At 47.2% G+C, this 20,882-nt stretch overlaps 1 protein-coding gene across 1 annotated transcript in view; it reads right to left on the bottom strand.

Annotated features, from left to right (window-relative positions):
* Window positions 1-20,882, bottom strand: part of GNB1L (G protein subunit beta 1 like) — a 58,110-nt gene that overhangs the window by 30,295 nt on the left and 6,933 nt on the right. The window contains exon 2 of the mRNA XM_039242922.1: window positions 56-201. Coding sequence (XP_039098853.1) covers window positions 56-180 — 125 coding nt within the window. The 5' untranslated portion in view covers window positions 181-201. The remainder of the gene's footprint in view (window positions 1-55; window positions 202-20,882) is intronic.

Genomic DNA, 20,882 nt, shown 5'->3' with positions numbered 1-20,882 from the left:
CCTGAATTCATCCTGGGCTGACCCCTGGAGTTGGGCTGGGGCCGTAGCTACTCACCCTGAGAGGAGGAGTGGGTGCCCCTGCCCTTGGGCTCCTCCAAAGAAATGCAGTGCATGTACCGCCGACTGGGTACCTCGGAGGACAAACCACGGGTCAGGTGGTGGAAGCGGTGAGGCTGCCATACTGGGAGGGGGTGCAGTCACCTGGGGACCAAGGGAGGGTGTAAGGGACACACCGTCATCCTTCAAGAAGGCAGTAGGAAACCCCCTGATGCTGCCCATGCCCTTCAGCCTGTCTTCCATCCTGACTATTGGCCTCTACACTCAAATGGCATCACTGTGGCCCCAACGTATACCATCTCTGAGCAGGCACAATGGCACCCACACCTTTCTGAGGCCACTCTCACCCTCACTGTCCTGCATAGAGCCCACCATTGGCCTCCAGGCCTTCCTGTCCACCCACTGGCTGCACACTCTGGCTCCCTGAATCCCACTGGCCACATAGCCAGGGCAGACTCCTCCACATTTGGGCTGTCTGTCTCATCTCTGGGCCTGGCTGACTCCTGAAAATTCAGTCTCCCTCCTCCCTCATGAGGCCCATCTCCTCTCCTCACAGCAATGGAGCAATGACATGCCGGGGCATGCTGTCCACCTTGGCCCCACAGCAAGCTTGTGAGAACAGGGGCCACGCTAGTCTGCTACCCCCAGACGCCAGGCCTGGCCACCGGCACCAGGCACATAGCAGCTGCTCAGCAAGTGCATACTGAAGGGGTGAGCCATTGGACAGACAAGAGGTGTGTGGGGTTCCTGGGCGAGCAGGACCTAAAGATGGAGAGGATCCTCTCCCTCAAACGTGCTAAAATATACCACCTGCTGGGTCCTGAAGGTCTGCACATCCATCCTTAGAGAAGGCAGCACCCCATTTACTGTTGGTGAAACTATGGCAGAGAATGGGCTGGTGAGCTGCCCCAGGCCACTCAGACCCAGGCCGGAAGTGGTATGCTGATACCAGGGGCCAGAGTGGCTTGGGCACTGGTGTGTGGGCAAGGGGCAAGAGAGTGAGTCCCCTTGCCACTCCCCAGGAGGACTGATATCACAGATGAGTGACCCTTCCTCAAATCACTGGTCCTATGTTTAAAGCCTGCTGGGGCCCACCCACCTAAAAGAGGAAGCCTCCCAGTGTCCCCACTGAGCCTGCCCCAGTGATGGTGCAGGGGTGGTTGCTGGACCAGAAGTGACCTGCTACAATGACCACGGGGCACATCTGTCTGCAGGTCCCAAGCCCTGCAAGGTTGAAAGGGAAAGGTCAGGAGCAGACTGCTGGGGAACTGCAGTAACTTCATCAGGAGGGCCTTGCCGGCTGGACTCTGAGATATTTCCCAACCTGCCCACCAGGGAGGAGGCTGCCCGACCACTGCGGCAGCTGCAGCCACAGCCACCAGAGGAACTTGGGCAGGGGAAAGAACAAGAGCAGAGAAGACAGTATGCCTCCAGGAGGAAGGCCCTGGTCAATGCCAGAGGTTGGAGGGGGTTCTAGGCCGAGGATGGAGGCCCATGCAGGAGGGGCTGCGGGCCAAGGGCAGGGAACCGCGCAGGGGCAGGAGAGGCCTGGGTTTCTCTAGCAGGAGATCAGTCTGGGCACTGCTTCACCTACACCCTCAAGGGCAAAGCCCTATACCTCCTCTCCTTAAAACCATCCCAGCCCCTTTCCTTCTCTCTCTCCCTTCAGAATAGAGCCAGGAGTAGCTCGATTATACAAAAGGTTCAAAACACCTAAGAAATCCCACTGTCAAGGCAGCTGGGGACTTGCAAAGCAGGGGGCTCCAAGTCACCGAGACAGCACAAGGCGGGCTGTGACCCGAGCCTCTTGAGACCACGGGAACCTGGGAAACACTGCAGAGACCCAGCAGGAGGCCACTGCCAATACCAGGCTGGCTGAGGCTTGGCCTGTGTGAGGGCTGGAAGTAGGGCTGGGGCTGAGATCCTGATGACCCAGAGCAGACACTGCAGGGCCAGGGCCAGGAAGGGGCAGATGTGTACCCTTCCTGGTGAGAGACCCCAGGCAGCCATTCACTGCTTGATCCTGCCTCTGTCAAGGGGTTTTAAAGAGAAGGAAGGGGTCCCTGGAAATGTGCCTTACAAATAGCCAAATCCCTGTTTGTTTCTTTCATTTTTAAGGCTTTCACCCTAAAAGCCCCTCTCACCTTTGGCTGAAAACCAAATGACTCTTTCCAAACACAAGGACAGCCTCCTGTGGGCAGAGGGACCTGAACCCACACCGCTCCCCATGGCCCCTGCTCTGGTGTGGGACAGGTAGGCTGCCTGGAGATGCTTCTGGGCCCAGGGCTACAAACCCTGCAAGGCGACCCTCAGGCAGGTGGGCTTGGGACAAGTTCAGAGGAGCAGCTACTGGGTCCTCAGAAGCTACTGGCTGTCTATGCTATGCCTGCTCCATGAGAACAGTTGACCAGCTCCAGGACCCCAGATTTGGAAAAACCCTCGAACGGAGAACCCTGCTAATGCACATCAACTCACCAGAAAAGCCCTGGTCCGTAGGGGCTGGGGAGTGGGGTGCATCCCACCTCACTGTCCAGGCCTCGGGGTCCCACAGGCCCCTCCTACGCAGGCACCCACGGTGTGGTCCTGACTCGCACACACACTATATTCAAGCGCGTGCATGCACACATGCACGGAGGGCACACACTCACATGCACTCACATATGCATACACACGCATGCATACTCACACACACATTCATGGGCAGCACAGGGGCCTTGGGCAGCGCCGGCCGAAGCCCAGCCTACACTTGCCACCTGCCTGCGGCCTGATGGGAGTTTCCAGAACCTCACCAGCACAAGGCTCAGTCTGAGGTGATGAAATCAAGTTCTCCTCTATTGTTTCCCCAGAACTGCAGGGAACAAACCCGTCACGTTGTTACAACAACCAAAATGTTCAGGCCAAAATGATGCATCGGCAATTAAGGGCTCCATCATTTCAAGCAATTAAAATAAACGCTTTATTTGAAAACTAATTAATTCTAGCTACATATTTTTCCCATGACAATATCCTATGATTACTTGATTTATGACATCTAATTATTCTTTATTAATCTAATTGAGAATAATCACGTTATCCTATCTCCCCTGGCACTGGGCCGCCCAGAGCGGAGGCCACAGCCCCTTGTGCAACACCCGTGCGTGATCGCCCGCCGCCGCTGCTTCGTTTCCCTGTTCTGTCACTTGTCTTTTCCTCCCAGAGGGCAAAGGAACATGAAACTTAATCCACCGAGCACAACTTCGGATTCTGCCTGCTCTTCGAGATGTCAAAGGGAGACACATTCTTTTCAAAATTAAAAAGAAAGACAATCTGACACAATTTGCGCAACTCTGACAGCCTTTCCAACTGATGCTACGAATCCCCCACCCCACCCCCACCTGAAAGCCCCTCAGGCACTTGGCCCAGGATGGAGGACGACAGTGCCCCCCTGCGTCCTGTCTTAGAAGTGGCAGCCTGGCAGGGCTTACATAGGGTCATCCCCATAGAGAGGGGCCCAGAGCCTCCCTCCTGGCGTGGGGGGCAGCGGTGGGGGGGGGGGGGGCAGTGCCCCATGTGGTAAGGCACATGGATGGCTGGGACCAGGCTACATTTGGCACTTACCGTCCCACAAAGCCATGTGTACCCTGGGCAGGTACAGCAGCCACAAGGACCCAAGGATGTCCCTCCTGGGAGTGGGGTAGAACACACACACACACACACAACCAGTGACTGGCAAACATAGAGGAGGCAGGGCCAGGGGAGAAGCTGGTACCCAAAGACCATGGGTCCTTACCTCTGTGTGCCCCACAGCCTGACCTGCAAACAGGTCGCACTCAGTCACAGAATCCTTTCCTTTTACTGCCACAGAACCACTGGTCCCAGAAGCAGCTTGTAATCTATAACAGCATGAAGTGGGCCCAAGCAGGGGCCACCACCCAGAGATAGATACCCAAGCACTGTTCTTGACTGCCTGCACCCACCGGGTCCCACCTGCTTGGGAATGCAAGGACAGGCTGCACGGGATGCTGGGAGTGCTTCAAAGAGGACCCCAAGCCCTCCCACATGTGTGCCTAGAACAGCTCTAGCAGCCCCAAAAGGCACTAATAATTCCATAACCAGCACACACTAGGGAAGCACCACTACCTAGCAGGATAGATGCCCACAAAACAACTAAAAATGCTGATAGAATTAAAAACCAAAATCTTCAGTACATCACTAAGCTGGTAAAAGAAAAAAAGTTTAGAACCTTCAGAGGCCCAACATTTAAGTAGAATTAAACCTAGTGAGGTCTGGGGCGCCTGGGTGGCTCAGTCGGTTGAGCATCCGACTTCTGGCTCAGGTCACGATCTCACGGTCTTTGGGTTCAGGCCCGGCATCAGGTTCTGTGCTGACAGCTCAGAGTCTGGAGCCTGCTTCTGATTCTGCGTCTCCCTCTCTGTCTGCCCTTCCCTTCCTTGGCGCTGTCTCTCTCCGTGAATGTCTCTCAGGAGGAGCTCATCTTCAACACCGGCCTGAATGAATTCATAGATAAAGCCCTATGAAATGGAAATATCCAAAACTCATAGAAACAAAAAAGGAAACATGGCACCATGAGTGAGAGCCATGAGAAACAACAAGAGGCAGAACTAGATCTCTAGCGCACAAAGCATTCAGGCATATAAAACAGGGATCTTTAATGCTCTTAAAGAAATAAAAAGAGGGCTAAAACTCCAAGTTGAGAATTAGAGAACATAACAATCACCACTCAGATTTGAAAAAGGATCCAGGCAGGTGAAAGGTTGTTGGGAAACAGGAGATCTGCATTGTGCCAAGGTATTACACTACAGATTATTTTCTGATCACAGAAGGAGAATGTTCCTTAACAATGGAGACATCTGGCTGTCACCACCTTCACCATGAGATCGAAGCTGGCACCGCCAATTATAAACAAACTGGCATCACTTATCTCCTGAGGTGATGCCAGAAGACACGGCACCATCCTTGTATGTCTGTGCCAATGGCTTGCGGAAAACAATCAGATACATCCAGATTATGGGATGCCGGGCAAGATAACTATCTCAGACTTATCATAAAGGTCAAGATCAAGAGAAAAAACAAGAGCAAAAAGCAGGGCGAGTGTTCTCAATTGAGAAACTAGAGGCATCATGACCAAATCTAACAGGTGAACCTTGATTAGACTCTAGATCAAAAAAGGTGGGGCACTATCAAGGACATTTTGGTGACAACTGGGAAAATGTGGACAGGGACTACAGATAGTATGGAATTATTGTTAATTTTCTTGGGCATCATGACAATGGTATTATATGGAGAAGAACGTCCTTATTCTCAGGCCATGATGTTTCAGGAGTGAAATGTCATGATGTCTGTGCATTGCTCTCAAATGTGGCAAAATGCTAACACATAATGTGGTGAACATAAATGAAGAGTATGCAAGTAGTTACTCTCGTACACATGAAGCTCTTCTATAGATTTATGATTATAAAAGCACTCCAGATGAGAGGGAAGAAGATAAACCTGCTCTGGACTCACAACCAGAATAAAGAACACATAGATCAAGAAGAAAGCAAACACCAAAAAGGAAAATAAGCAAAAGATTTGAAGAGATATTTCACAAGAAACATAAATGGCCAATAAACATATGAAGAGATGTTTAACCTAATCTTGGAAATGCCTGTCAAAACCACACTGTGATATAATTACACTCCTAGCATATTAGCAAAAAATTAAACAATCTTTAAAGTGTTGACTGGGACAATGTGGGACAACTAGAAACCTTTACCATGCCACCGGGAGCATAAATTGAAAGAATCATTTTGGAAAACAGTCTAGGACTAGTTTGCACACCTTATGATGCAACAACCCCCTTCTTAGATAAACGCACTGAAAAAATTCTCAGATGTGTACAAGGAGAGATTTGTACAAGAATGTTCATACCAATATTACCCATGCTAGTAAAAACTACAAACAACTCAAATGGCCATCAACTGCAGAACAGGATAAAATTGATATATTCACATAGACTGTTCCAAAAAATTGAAACTGTATAAACTCCAGTCTCATGTGAATGAAATTCAAAATCCTAATTCTCATTAAGAGATATTAAGGATGTAAAAAATGAGGCAAAGTTGAATTTTAGCCAAAAAGCATTAGAATGGACAAACCCAGACACTTTCCAATACTGAAAGCTACAATTCACAATGAATATATGATAGTTGTGAATATCTATGTGCTAAATATCTATGTGCTAAAATATTTTTTAAAAATATTTATAAAATAGAAACTACAGGAAATGTAAAGAGTCACAGAAAAAACTCACCAATAATGGGAAAACGTGATACACTACTACTCTTAGTACAAGTCATATCAAGTGGATAATACTAAGTAAGGAGACAAAAGACTCCATGAGGTAAATATTATGGATCCATATGGAACTTTACACTCTGGTAACAAAGACTACATCTTCTTCTCTCTCTCTTTTTTTTTTTTTTTAATATTTTTATTTATTTCTAGGAGAGAGAGAGACAGCGTGAGCAGGGGAGGGTCAGAGAGAGAGGGAGTCACAGACTGAAACAGGCTCCAGGCTCTGAGCTGGCAGTCAGCACAGAGCCCGACGCGGGGCTTGAACCCACGAACCGCGAGATCATGACCCAAGTGAAAGTCGGACGCTTAACCGACTAAGCCACCCAGGCGCCCCAGACTACATCTTCTTCTCAAGTGCACATGAACATGTGTAAAAATTATTTATTGGGTCACAAAGAAAACACCAGTAATTCCCATTAAAAAGAAATATTATAAACATATTCTATGACCACAGTGCAGTTAAACTAGAAATTAACAAAATAAAAACTAAAATGCCCTCCCAACTAAAAATTTAAAACCATTTATTAAAAATAAATTTTAGGTAAAAGGAAAAGTACTTAGTCCACAAATGTGGAAAAGCAACAATGAAAAACACGATAAGCCAGAATTCATGAGATATATTTAAAGCTTTGATCAGAGGAAATGTAGAGACCAACGTCACTTAGGAATATCATACAAAAATAGTTCATAAAATATAACATCAAATTAAAGAAATAATACATGATGACCAAGTGGAATTTATCCTTAAAATGCAAGGTTAGCTCAACTAGAAAACCCATTAATGTCATACAACATATTAATAAACTGATGAGAAAAGTTACATAATTATCTCTATAGAGGCTAAAAAGAGCCTTTGACAATATTCAATACCCATTTTTTATTAAAACATTTAACCAAACAGAAACTGATGGGTTTCTTAAAAATGACTAAAATAGACACACACACACACACACACACAACACACACCTCCTTAGTTCTACAGCCATTACTTTATGAAGAAATACTGGAGGTATTACCTCTAAGATCAGAATACCCAATGTCTATACTAATATTCAACACTGCACTGGAGGTTTAAACCAATGCTATTAAATAAGAAAAATCAATTAAAGGCATATGACTTAGAAAAGAAAACATTAAATTATTTTCCAGATAACATGATACACATGAGAGCCTTACATAACCAAAGATAAAATAGATTCAAGCACTAAAAAAACAAAACAAAACAAAAAAAACTTCAGTATGGAAGCAGGAAGAAAACTAACAAAGAGAACCCAATAGCTTCCACATGCACAAACAGTAACCTGTTAAAGAAAATTCCACTCATAATACCAACTTAGAAGATAAAATACCTAATAAATTAAAAAAATTTTTCCATGTCAAAAGAGATAAAATTCTAATATTTTAAAAATATACAGGGGCGCCTGGGTGGCTTAGTCGGTTAAGCGTCCGACTTTCGCTTAGGTCATGATCTCGCAGTTCGTGGGTTCGAGCCCCGCGTCGGGCTCTGTGCTGACTGCCAGCTCAGAGCCTGGAGCCTGTTTCAGTCTGTGACTCCCTCTCTCTCTGACCCTCCCCTGTTCACGCTGTCTCTCTCTCTCCTAGAAATAAATAAATAAATAAATAAATAAATAAATAAATAAATAAAAATATACAGAAATCTTTGGGGCACCTGAGGTCTCAGTTGGTTAAGTGTCTGACTCTTGATTTCAGCTCAGGTCATGCTCTCAAGGTCGTGAGATCAAGCCCAAGTCAGGCTCCGTGCTAGGTATAGAGCCTGCTTCCGATTCTCTTCCTATGGCCCCTCCCTTGCTTGTGCACAATCTCTCACTCTCTCTCTCTCAAAAAATAAAATAAGATACAATATATAGAAACCTTCAAAATTAAGTAAAGTCCAAAGACCAAATAGAAAAATGGTCAAAAGACGTGAATTCACATACACAAAAAATGAAAATGGCCCTTAAACATATATAAAAAGATGCTTAACATCACTCATGCAGAAATGTAAACTGAAACTACTTTGACAGGCTTCTGGTTCTGGCCAGGATGCAGGAAGCTCACTATAGCCTCTCTCTCTCTCGGGCTCACTGCAACTATAAAAACTCTACAAAATATGAAGAGGAATTACCTAAAAACTGAAAAGTGAACAACAGCAGGCAGACTGTGGAGGCAAGCAAAACCTTGGAGAAGTGACCTGTATGGGGATGAGTTGTCTGTGTTTATTATCATGTCTTGAGGTACTGCCTTGAGGATAGGCCCAGTTTGCATAGCTGCAAGGCAGCAGTGGCTAAAACTTAGACTAGTTTCTGGACAACTTTACAGAGAAAAGGTTTAAAGAATGTGAGGGGAAATCCCTGATGGTCTGTTTTCTCCCACAGCACTGCCCCAAGAATGGGCCCCAGAAACGGAACTGTGTGTGGGGGAAGGGACTCTGAGAGAAACCTCTGTCTTTTTGGCCAGGGAACCAAAGGAAGGGAATCCTGCAGGAGGGAGTGTGAGTGGGGGGCAGGGGAGGGAGGGAGAATTGCAGAGAGGAAAGAGCTAAAGAAAAAGGTCTCTTAATTCTGTGAATGAACGCACAAAAGTCCCAGGCTCACTGCGGAGATTCATAAGCCTGGGATGGACCCAAAGGAACAACTCAAAAGGTTTGAAAATTGAAAAGAGCATAGCCCACAAGGGGCAAGACAGAATCGTGTAGCAATTCTAACTGGGTTGACGGCCTGCTAATACAAAACTCAATATTCTCCAGAGGACCCAAAGTAAGACTCACCCAGGATATGAGTACAATACAAAGGATTGTAGGATACAATACAAAATTATTTAACATACCAAGAACAAGGAAATGAGACCAGTTCTCAAGGGAAAAGACAACTTACAGATGCCTACCTTGAGACAATTCAGATGTTGAGAGTATCATTAAGGATTCTAAAACAACTTTTAGGATTATGCTCCATATGGCAAAGGTAAACACACTTGAACAGAAGGAAAGTTTTCAGCAGAGAAACAGAAATACATTTTTTTAGGGCACTTAGGTGGGGCTCAGTTGGTTAAGTGTCCGACTCTTGATTTCAGCTCAGGTCACAATCTCATCTTTTTGTGGGACTGATCCCCATGCTGGGCTCCACACTGACAGCGCAGAGCCTGCTTGGGATTCTCTCCCTCCTCTCTCTCTACCCCTCTTCTGGCTTACGTGCACACACTCTCTCTCTCTCTCTCAAAATAAATAAATATTTTTAAAAAGGTAGTTTTTTTAAAAGGAAATTTCAAAACAGAATACTACAATATCTGAAGCAAAAAATTCAATATGGAACGGGAGATGACAAAGGAAAGAGCTAATGAATATGAAGACTGATTAACAGAAATTATCTAATATAAAGACAGAAAGAAAAAAGATAGAAATAAATGAATAGAGCATCAGGGACTTGTGGAATAAGAGTAAAAGGTCTGACATTTGTGTCACTGAAGTCTGAGAAGAAGAGAAAGAAACGGAACAGGAAAACTACTTGAATAAATAACTGCTTGAAATTTCACAAATTTGGGAAAAGACAAAAATTTATAGATTTAAGGACTCAATGAACCATAAGCAGGATGAAAACTACATTCAAACACACCATAATTAAACTGCTGAAAATAATAAAGAAAAATAACTTGACACTGATGACACATACATAGGGATATAATAATCTGAAACTAATCTGAATTAGTTTCCCATCAGTAATCACAGAAGCCAGCAGAGAGTGGGGTGCCTTTAAAGTATTAAAAGGAAAAAAAAACCCTTATATCCAGTAAATTCTCTTTTGGGAATGAAGGCAAAAATATTCTCAGATGAAGGAAAACTAACAGAATTTGTCACCAGCAGATATAGCCTAAAAGAAATACTAAATGAGGTTCTACAGCTCAAAAATAATGATAATCAGAAAGAAATATGGAACTTCAAGAAGGCAGAGGAAGAGAAATAGTAAATATCTGGGTAAATATAAAAGCAAAATTTCACCTCTTAGGTGAACATGTATATTATTAAAATGATAATACGGGCGTCTGGGTGGCTCAGTCATTTAAGAATCCGACTTCAGCTCAGGTCATGATCTCACCATTCGCGAGTCTGAGCCCCACATCAGGCTCTGTGCTGACAGCTCAGAGTCTGAAGTCTGTTTTGGATCGTGTGTGTCTCTCTCTCTGCCATTCCCCTGCTCATGCTCTGTCTCTCTGTCTCTCAAAATAAATAAATGTTAAAAAAATTGTTTTTCAATGATAACACTGTCTGGTGGGGTTTTCAGTATAACAGCTATCACATGAAGGCAGGAGGGTAAGGGGACCTATATGATTGTAAGCCTTCTATATTTTACTTGAAAAAAAAATTAACTCTAAGAAGGCTGAAAGGTTGAGAATGTACACTGCAATCTCCAGAGCAACCATTAAAAACATCATATATAATACAAAGCGATACAGCCAAAAAGCTAATAGAAAAATTTAAACAAGAGTGTTTGAAAATATTTAAATAATTCATAAGAAGACAGGAAGGAGGGGAGAGATGAACCAAAAAACTAGAAGAAAAAGAGAAAATAACAAAGTGGTAAACCAAAATAGAATCATATCAATGACTATAATATAAATGCTCAACATGTTAATTATCAGATCCAACAATTATAAGCTATTAAAAAAAAAAAGACCCAACTATGTTATCTGGCAGAAACCTACCTTAAATATAAAAACACAGATTAGAAGTAAAAAGGCGAAAGAGAATTACTGTATGCACAGTAAAAGATGGTTAGAGAAGATATATTAATATCATGAAAAGTAGACCTCAGAGAAAGGAATTTTTTTTTTTAAATGTTTTATTTATTTCTAGGAGACAGAGAGAGACAGCGTGAGCAGGGGAGGGTCAGAGAGAGAGGGAGTCACAGGCTGAAACAGGCTCCAGGCTCTGAGCTGGCAGTCAGCACAGAGCCCGACGCGGGGCTCGAACCCATGAACTGCGAGATCATGACCTAAGCGAAAGTCGGACGCTTAACCNCTGAAATAGGCTCCAGGCTCTGAGCTGGCAGTCAGCACAGAGCCCGACGCGGGGCTCGAACCCATGAACTGCGAGATCATGACCTAAGCGAAAGTCGGACGCTTAACCGACTAAGCCACCCAGGCGCCCCCCTCAGAGAAAGGAATATTATCAGGGATTAGAAGAATACATAAAAATAAAAGGTATCAATCCATCAAGAAGGTATAAGAGTCCTTGGGGCGCCTGGGTGGCTTAGTCGGTTAAGCGTCCGACTTTTGCTTAGGTCATGATCTCGCAGTTCGTGGGTTCGAGCCCCGCATTGGGCTCTGTGCTGACTGCCAGCTCAGAGCCTGGAGCCTATTTCAGAGTCTGTGTCTCCCTCTCTCACTGACCCTCCCCTGCTCACGCTGTCTCTCTCTATCTGGGATAGATCATATCCCAGGTCATAAAACAAAACCTTAAAAAATGAAAATGAGACAAAAGCATACGAAATATGTTCTTAACCTTATGGAATTAACCTGGAAATCAATAGCAGAAAGGTAACTGGAAAATCTCCAAATATTTGGAAAATGAATAATACACTTTTAAATAATTGGTCTAAGAGGTAGTAGAGAGAAATTAGAAAATATTTTGCATGCAATAAAATGAAAAATAAAATAATCAAAATTTGTAGGATGCAGCTACATGGAGTGAGGCATGGAGGAAAATTTATAGCATTAAATGCCTACATTTGAGGTGTCTGGCTATCTCAGTTGGTAGAGCATGAGACTTTTGACCTCAGGGTCATGAATTCAAGCCCCACGCTGAGTGTAGAGAATAAAAAAATGCCTACATAAGAAAAAAAGGTCTCAAGTCAATGACCTAGTTTGCACATTAAGAAACTAGAGAAAGAGGTTCAAAATAAGCCCCAAAGCAAGACAAAGGAAGGAAATAATTAGGATAGAGCAGAAACAAATGAAACAGAGAATAGTAAAGCAACAGAGAAAAATCAACAAAGGCAGAGATTGGCTCTTTAGTTTATTTATTTATTTTCATTTTAGAGAGAGAGAGAAGAGAGAGAGCACGTGAGTGGGGGAGAGGGGCATAGGGAGAGAGAATCTTAAGCAGGCTCTACTGCTCAGCACGAAGTCCAACTCGGGGCTTAATCCCACAACCCTGGGATGACTTGAGCTGAAATCAAGAGTCAGATGCTCAATGGACTCCCAGGGACTCTCAGGGACTCCCAGGCACCCTGAGACTGGTTCTTTAAAAAGATTCATAAAATTGATAAATCTCTATCTAGACTGATAACTACAAAAAAGAGGGAAAGAAACAAATTATCCTCATGAAAGAAGGATTATCACACAAAACACCATGAACATTAAAAGGGCGGTAAGGAAATGCTATAAACAACTCAATGCACAAAAACTCAACAACTTAGATGAAATAGAACTTAGGGCCACAAACTATTAAAATGGCTACAATAAAGAAGAAGAATGAAATCTGACAAAACCAAGTGCTGACAGGAATGTGGAGCAAATAGAATTCTCGTATGTTGTTCGTAAGGATGCAAAGTGGTACCAGCATTCTGGAAAACAATTGGGTAATTTCTTATAAAATGAAATATACATGTATCATATTCCTGACAATCCTATCCCTAGGTGTTTATTCTACAGAAATGAAAACTTATGTGCAAAGAAAAGCCTGTACATGAATGCTACAGCAGCTCTGTTCATAGTGCCCCAGAGGACCATCCATGGGTGAATAGAATACCCCTGAGGAATAATAAGGAACAAACTATTGAAACATGCAACAACATAGATGGGTCTCCAGAGAATTATGGTGAGTGAAAGGTTACATACGGTATAAGGCTAGTTATATGGCATTCCAGAAAAGGCCCAATGAGGTAGAGAGCACAGACAGGCAGTGGCTAGGGGCCAGGGGCAGGGGGATGGGCCGCCTACTGAGGGGCAGCAGGAGGAAAGTTCTGAGGTAATGGATCAGTTTCCATGTCCGGATTGTGGACGAGCTGGTGTGGGCAGGTGTTACGACTCCCTGTAAGTATGTTTCATAATAATGATCATATTAATAACAGATATTCATGAGTTCAATCTGATATAATAAAAGGACTGAAGAAATAAACAGAGGAGAGCAGACAAATCTTGCATGCAGGAAAATTCCAAATAATCTGTATCGATACCCCGCCCTCAAGGATATGGAGCAGAATTCCCACCCTGATGCAGGGGCTGCACATACGGACTTCTTCCTTCCTAAGATGACAGTCTGCAAAGGGAGAGAGAAGAGTAATTTAACAGAAAGGAAACCTGACAACCACTACTTCGGCCAGGTGACCAAGGTCGACATCAACAGTGATGTCATTTTGACAGCATGTACCATTAATATATGATGAGATGGCACTTTACCTTTGAGGTCTGGCTCCCAGAAACCCACAATGCGTCTAATTGTGAGAAAAACACGTGACATATCCTAGCTGAGAAATATTCTACAAAAGACCCAACTGGTACCCCACAAAACTGTCAAGGCTATGAAAATAAGGAAAGTCTAAGAAACTGTTACAGCCTAGAGGAGACTAAGGACACATGACAACTAAATGTAATGTGATGTCTCGGATGGGAACCTGGGACAGAAAGAGGACATTAGGCAAAAACTTAAGGTATCTGAATAAATTGGGACTTAAGTCCGGAATGATGTACCAATATTGGGTCATTACTGTGACGACTGTACCATGCTAATAATATAAGATGTGAATAAGAAGAGAAGAGGGCTCAAGTATGCACTGGGTCACTGCTCTCAGACATTTTCTGGGATATTATTTTTTTGTTAAATAAAATATGTCGGACAATATTGTGTTGTTTTTTCTTGACCTACAATTGATTTGATTTACCACTAACATACTATGAAAACCCAGTTTCCTGCTTAGACTTTTCTGGCTTAGGGACAATTTCTACCTAATTCTACTTAGGTGACTCTAAAACAGATTTAATGCCAATTTTCAAGTGCTTATCCCATTTAAAATAATACACCACCTTACTATGGTGCCCTAATAGATTTAAATTCATTTAGTATCCCTAATACAAGGTAGGCAGTATTCAGTTAAGCAAATTAGCCGATGACTGTTACCATCACCATCATCATCATCATCATCATCATCATCATCATCACCACCATGGCTACTTCTAGAAGCAAAGCAGCATGCCAGGGAAAGGAGACTGTTCTCTACCAGGCTGACCAACTCATTCTCTCCTTGAAGTACATAGCCATCCTAGGGGGAAGCTTCTGAATTGGCTGGTCCTTCAGGCTGCAGGAACAGAGACCCACTCGCTTTGTACCTCCCAGGCTACACCTGGAACCAGAAAGATGCTCTCTGGACAGGCCCATCCTGAATGTTGCCTTGTCACCCTCCCACCTTCCTGATCAGGACAGACTATATAGCAAGAGTCCCAGACCCCTCAAAGCCACATCACAGACACAGACCTGGGCGGTCTAGGCCAGGTCACAGGGAAATTTCCCAGGGCTGCTGCTTCACACCAGGGAAATAGTGACCACTGCCCTCCAAGGTCTTTGAAATGCAGGGAGGCCCAGGGGAGTCAGTAGGTGCACATAAAGGCATCAGGAGCCAGCCTACAACTTAGGACAACCCCTTTTCAAGTTGTCACCCTACTGTTGAGGCCCCTGGGGGTCAATGTCCCCCCACAGTGTTGGCTCACCACTCAAGCCAGGGGTGGGGGCAGCCCAGTGAGTGATGCCCAGGCCCCAGAGGGTTGGTCCTGCCATAAATAAGGCCAAGGGCACAGTCCCTTCCAGAGAGCTCAGACTTTTCCATGTCAGCTTTAGGAAAGCAAGTACAGATGAGACAAGGGAAGGGACAAGTCGGCTGGGATAGTAGGCTTTCTATCCCGCTACGTGCAGCTCATGGCCATGAAGAACTGGACACACTCCCTGGGCCAAAGAAAGCATGCTGCACCTCCCTGCTTGGGCCCCATGGGCTGCTGGGCACAGGCCCAGGGCGGGTCAGGCCAGCCCCGGCACCAGCCCAGCCTGTGCGCACAGCAACCCTCCCCGGCCCCGAGCCAGGGAGGCAGGTTTGCCGGGGTAACTCAAACTTCACAAAGAAACCATTTCTGGAATAGGGCTCCGTTTGGCTATTCGGAGTCAAAGGCGCACTTCATAGCTCCTTTCCAAACCCCATGCATTGTCAGGGCCCTTTCCCCTTTGAAGCCTCGGTGAGTGATTGAAGCGTCTACTTTCTGAGGGGCAGATAGCACTGGGCCAGTAATCTGACTCTAAGCCCGGGGATAAAGGTAGTTTGTTTCCTCTCAGCCCGTCTGTCAACACCTCCTCAGTAATTAGCCCTAATTATTACCAAGGGCCAGCCTCCCATTCGGTTATTAAATCAGAAATAGTATCGTGGCCGGGCATCTGTCAACGCCCGACTGGCGACCTTGGATTCATTGAATCCTCTGTCAGTATCCGTGGCTTCAAAGATGCAGATCCTGGGGAGGGGTTCCGGGGACTCAGTGCAGCCAGCCCTGCCTGGGAGGGAGGGTTTGCGGGAGGGAGGATAGGGCCATGAGCAGCCCTGCACACTGTGGGCCTCGAAGTCCAGTGGGGAGGTGGGAGCCAGGCACCGTCCCTGCACCCTCCTTCCCCCTGGGCAGCAAGTGCACACCCCAAACATGGCCATCTTCACCTCCCCAGACAACTGAAGGAACACTGTGTGTATGGCGTGGGGGTGTGTAAGGCATGCCCTCCAGCAACCCTTCCCCTAGGGGACCAAAGGCCAGTCCCAGGCCTGTTTGCCTCTGGCATAGCCATCTCCCAGGAGCCATAGGTGGTGGTGGCCTGAGGCCCAGCAGGGGCCCGTGCTGTTTCTTGAATGCACAGGTAAAACAACCAAACCCCAGGGCCAGGAACCCCCTTTGAGCTTTGAGTACAGCCAGGACATCTCCCCCTGGGCCCGAAAGTCCACAAATAAGATCTAGGGGCAGCTGTGGCAGAGTCAAGAGTGCTGCACTACTGAAGGCTGGCGGGGTACACTGACAGCCACCTCCATTCTTGGCCTGAAGCTTCTCGTCCCATCCAAAAGCAGCAAGCCACTTGCTCCATAACTTGGAGACCTGCTATCACAAAGCTCCTCTGAAGGGGAAGATTGACCCCCTCAGGCAGGAGTGTGCCAGGCCCCGCGGGAGCTCCTTGCCTACAGTCCACCCCAGCAGCATCCCACACTGTGTCTGGACATTCACCCCACCAGGTCTGCAAGCACCCCTTCTGGAAGGGCTCCACCATGTGTGGAGGAGAGGGCAACGGAAGTCTAGTTACAGCCACATCCCATGGGACCTGGCTCCTCTCCTCCGCTGGAGTCAAGGCCCACATGGTATGATGGGTGCCCAGGCAGAGGTGAGCACAGCCCTCCCACCAGCGTGCCTGCTCTCCCCCGCCACAGCACAGCCAAGTGCCTGCTGGGTGCTCTGCCAGTGCTCCCACAGTGGTGGGCCACGCTGGACTGCAATAGAGGGAGTGAGCTTCACGGACAAAGGCACAGTGACATATGACAGCCCAGCAGCTGCAGTGCATGAGGTGTGAACGACCAGGGTGCCCCAAGACCAGCAGGGGCTTCCTGAAGCTGGGCCCCTGAGGCCAGCAGTTGCACACTTCTCCTTGGGATTAGGGGACAGGTCAACCTTGCTGAACCGAAAGGAAATGCCAGGGAGGGGGGCTGCTGGGCAGGCAGGCTGGGCAGGCAGGGCCACTCCCTAAACAGGCACCTCACACTGCAGCTGAGGATGCCCGTCACCCCCAGGAGCAAGTCGAGAGAGCTTGGCAAGACAACAGGAAGGAAGTCCCACTTGGAAGCATTTTCAGCCAGCCTGCCCCCACGAACTTACAGGAGGGGTGGGAACCCAGCCAGCGACAGGCCAGCAGCATTTTTGTCCCTAGTGAACACACGGAAAAGCTTGTTGTTTTACAGGAAGTGTGACCGTTCCTACGCACCAGTGCTGGCCTCTGGGGCCCACTTCCACCATGAGATCTGGTCCGCAGTGGCTAGCTGCCCGGGGCTGACAACAGCACCCAGCCAACACTTACCCTGGGCATGGAATGGGGGCCAATCCCTATGGGCTTGTACCCAGGCAGCTCCTATGAACCTGATCCCACTTGAAGAGGGGGGTCGCTAACCATGATGGTGGTGATGCATTTTCTGACAGGGATCCATGTGTTTGCTCCTATGACAAAGGCTACCTCAGGCAGGGGGGTTCCCCCCTCCCCACTCACAGATGTGCTCACAATGGGCTGCGGGGATCTGTGTACACACACACCTGTCTAGGTGTGTCTAGGTGTTCACATGTGTGCACTTATACTAACAGCCGCTGGATGGAAGTCTGGGGCAGGAAAGGACAAGGGACAGTGAATGTAGTCCTCAGGGGCCTGCTGCCTCCAGGCACATGTGAGGCAGAAATTCGCTCCATCACACAGGTAGCAAAAGGACACTTGCAAAAGTTCAGCAACTTGTGGGGGCCAGAGGGGAATGGGGCACAGGACACGATGACAGAGGCCAGGAGGCCATGGTGGGCACTGTGAAGTGGATTCCTGGAGCGGGGTGGGAGCACAGGGGCAGAGCTACACTGCCCCTGGGTTACCCTCCTGGCCCCCACTACCCATGGCTCCCATTTGCATGATTTTCAGGGGAGGAACATAGGGTCTTGGTGGTGGAAAGGCTGCCATCCTGCAGGGGACAGCACAGTAGATCAGGTACCTGGCCAACCCCATGCTTCCTGGATTCCCCTACCCTTTAGGCGCTTACAGACTGCCCACCTCCCTACCCATGGCCCTCAGAAAACCTTGGCTATAGTGCAAAAGTGTCAAGGTGAACGACATTGTGCACTCAGGACTTCATGGGGCCTGAGATGTGGCACTCCCAGTGGCTAAAAGGCGTTCCTGTGCTGACCACAAGCACCTGCCCTTTGCCACCTGTGTGGCAGAGTGTGTCACTGTCAGCCCAGGCCCCCTGCTGCTGGGGCACATGGGGGAGAGCAGCCCAGGATGCTTCTCTCCACTGTCTGGTGGGCGCCCCTGGCAAGTGGATGAGCACCCACCACCCACAGGCCCCAGCCCTGGCTGTGTACCCCTGAGGCCAGGAGAGAAGGAATAGGCTGTCAAGGGCACCCTGCAGGCCAAGGGCTCCTCCCAGACTCACCATCAACAGCCTTCTACAAGAGCTCACACCACCCATTTACAAATGAGGAAAGCACAGCCCAAAGAGAAAGTGAGCTCAAGACTCCCGCTGTCCAGGACAGCATGCTTAGCCAGGCAGTCCACCAACATGACGGCCCCAGTTTAAGAACTGACCACTGCTGGAGCCGAGCAATGGACACATCACCTCTGTGTTTACAATGATACGTGTTTTTAAAATTAGACAATTTTTAAAAAAAAATTTTTTAATGTTTTATTTATTTCTAGGAGAGAGAGAGAGAGAGACAGCGTGAGGAGGGGAGGGTCAGAGAGAGAGAAAGTCACAGACTGAAACAGGCTCCGGGCTCTGAGCTGGCAGTCAGCACAGAGCCCGAGGCGGGGCTCGAACCCACGAACTGCGAGATCATGACCTAAGCGAAAGTCGGATGCTTAACCTACTAAGCCACCCAGGTTCCCCTAGACAATTTAAAGAACAAGGCATCAGGGGTGGGGAGGTAGTGGGAATGTTTCTCTACCAAATAATGAAGACTCACTATAAAATTAGATAATTGGTGAGGGACAGACTGGACCAGAGAGCCAGGTGTGTATGAGAAAGACAGCACCATGGACACTTTGGGCCAGCAAGGCATCCTAAACCTGATGCTGGCAGGTCTGTGCCCCATGGGAAAAGGTGAGATGGGGTCCTCTGCTGGTCAGGGTAGAATAGGTCACACTGTAGAAAACACAAGCCCCCAAACTCAGCAGCTCCACATATCAGATTCCCCACTCCTACTACATGTCCAGCACAGGTGGGCGGAGGGGCCCTGCGCATCACTGGCCATCCAATGGCCACAGCAGCCCTCTGCCCGCCATGCCATTAGTTACAAGCTAACTCAAGAGTTGATGTAAAAGGCAAAACATTAAAACTGGGAAATATTGGGGCACCTGGGTGGCTCAGTCGGTTACCTCCCTCTCTCTCTGATCCTCCCCTGTTCATGCTCTCTCTCTCTCTCAGAAATAAATAAAACATTAAAAAATCAATAAGTAAAACTGGGAAATACAGGGTAATGTCTCTACCTTCCAGTACTCACAAATTTCTGAAAGAAGAAGAAAAAGGGGCGCTTGGGTGGCTCAGTTAAGTGTCCGACTTCGGCTCAGGTCATGATCTCACGGTTTGTGGGTTCAAGCCCCGCACTGGGCTCTGTGCTGACAGCTAGCTCAGAGCCTGGAGCCTGCTTCAGATTCTGTATCTCCCTCTCTCTCTGACCCTCCCCTGATCACACTGTCTCTCTCTCTAAAAAATAAATAAAACATTAAAAAAATTAAAAAAAGAGTTCCCAGACATTACTGGGCATGTCCTGCTGCCGTGGCCTGGGGGGGGGGGGGGGGCGGCTCTGCACGCCAGCACTCAGAGGTGCTCAAAGGGTGCTCACCACAACACTGTCTGAAATTGCAAAAAAGAAAAACAAGAAATCCATTCTGGCCATTATTCCCTCAATTCACACTGAAGTCCTAACCACCACTACCTCAGAGAGTGACTCCATTTAGAGACAAGGTCTTCAAAGGCATAATTAAGGTTAAATGAGGTTATATGAGTGGCCCCTAATCTCATATGACTAATGTCCTCATAAGACAGAGTTAGAGCACAGAAGGACAACCATGTGAAGACACAGGGAGAAGATGGCCATCACAAGCCAAGGGGACAGACCTCAGGAGAAACAACCCTGCCGACACCTTGACCTTGGGCTTCCAGCCTCCAGAACTGTGACAAATACATTCTGTAGTTTAAGCCATGCAGCCTTAGGAAACAGGCATCTTCCCGTGGTTATTGACACAGCCTGGCCCCACTTTGTTGATGGCTGCACCACTGAATGTCATGTTCATCTTCTCCATGCTGATGGCCCCACCCCATAGGGATATAAGCTGCTCATCCCTCAGGGGATGAGGTGTGGGAACTCAGGTGTGGTTTGGCAGCTTCCTTTGGCCATGGGAACAGAAAAGGGGGGACAAGTATCACTTGTGATTCGTTGTGGTCTTTCCTTTGCCTCTGTGGTTGTGGAGAAATGTGTCCAGTGAGCTCCTATCAGCATGGGTCCTCTGTAACAGGCAGAGGGCACCCCAGCTGATCTGTGACAGGTAAGTGATGGGATGTGGGAGGTGTTTACTGCAGCACAATATGGCCCACCCTGATTGCTATGACGGGACAAGAGCTTTATTTACCTTGTTCCTTACTATAGGACCATGGGGATATTTTTAGGTTTGCGGTTAATACAGTGACTGCCAGTAGGCAGTCCACAGAGCTCAGACAACTGCGTGGGGTTTATTTTATTCA

The sequence above is a fragment of the Hyaena hyaena genome, unplaced genomic scaffold (assembly GCF_003009895.1).
Source record: "Hyaena hyaena isolate Hyena2069 unplaced genomic scaffold, ASM300989v1 scaffold_219, whole genome shotgun sequence".
NCBI lineage: Eukaryota > Metazoa > Chordata > Mammalia > Carnivora > Hyaenidae > Hyaena > Hyaena hyaena.
The sequence above is the reverse complement of the archived record's forward strand: the minus strand, read 5'-3'. Positions and strand labels throughout refer to the sequence as shown.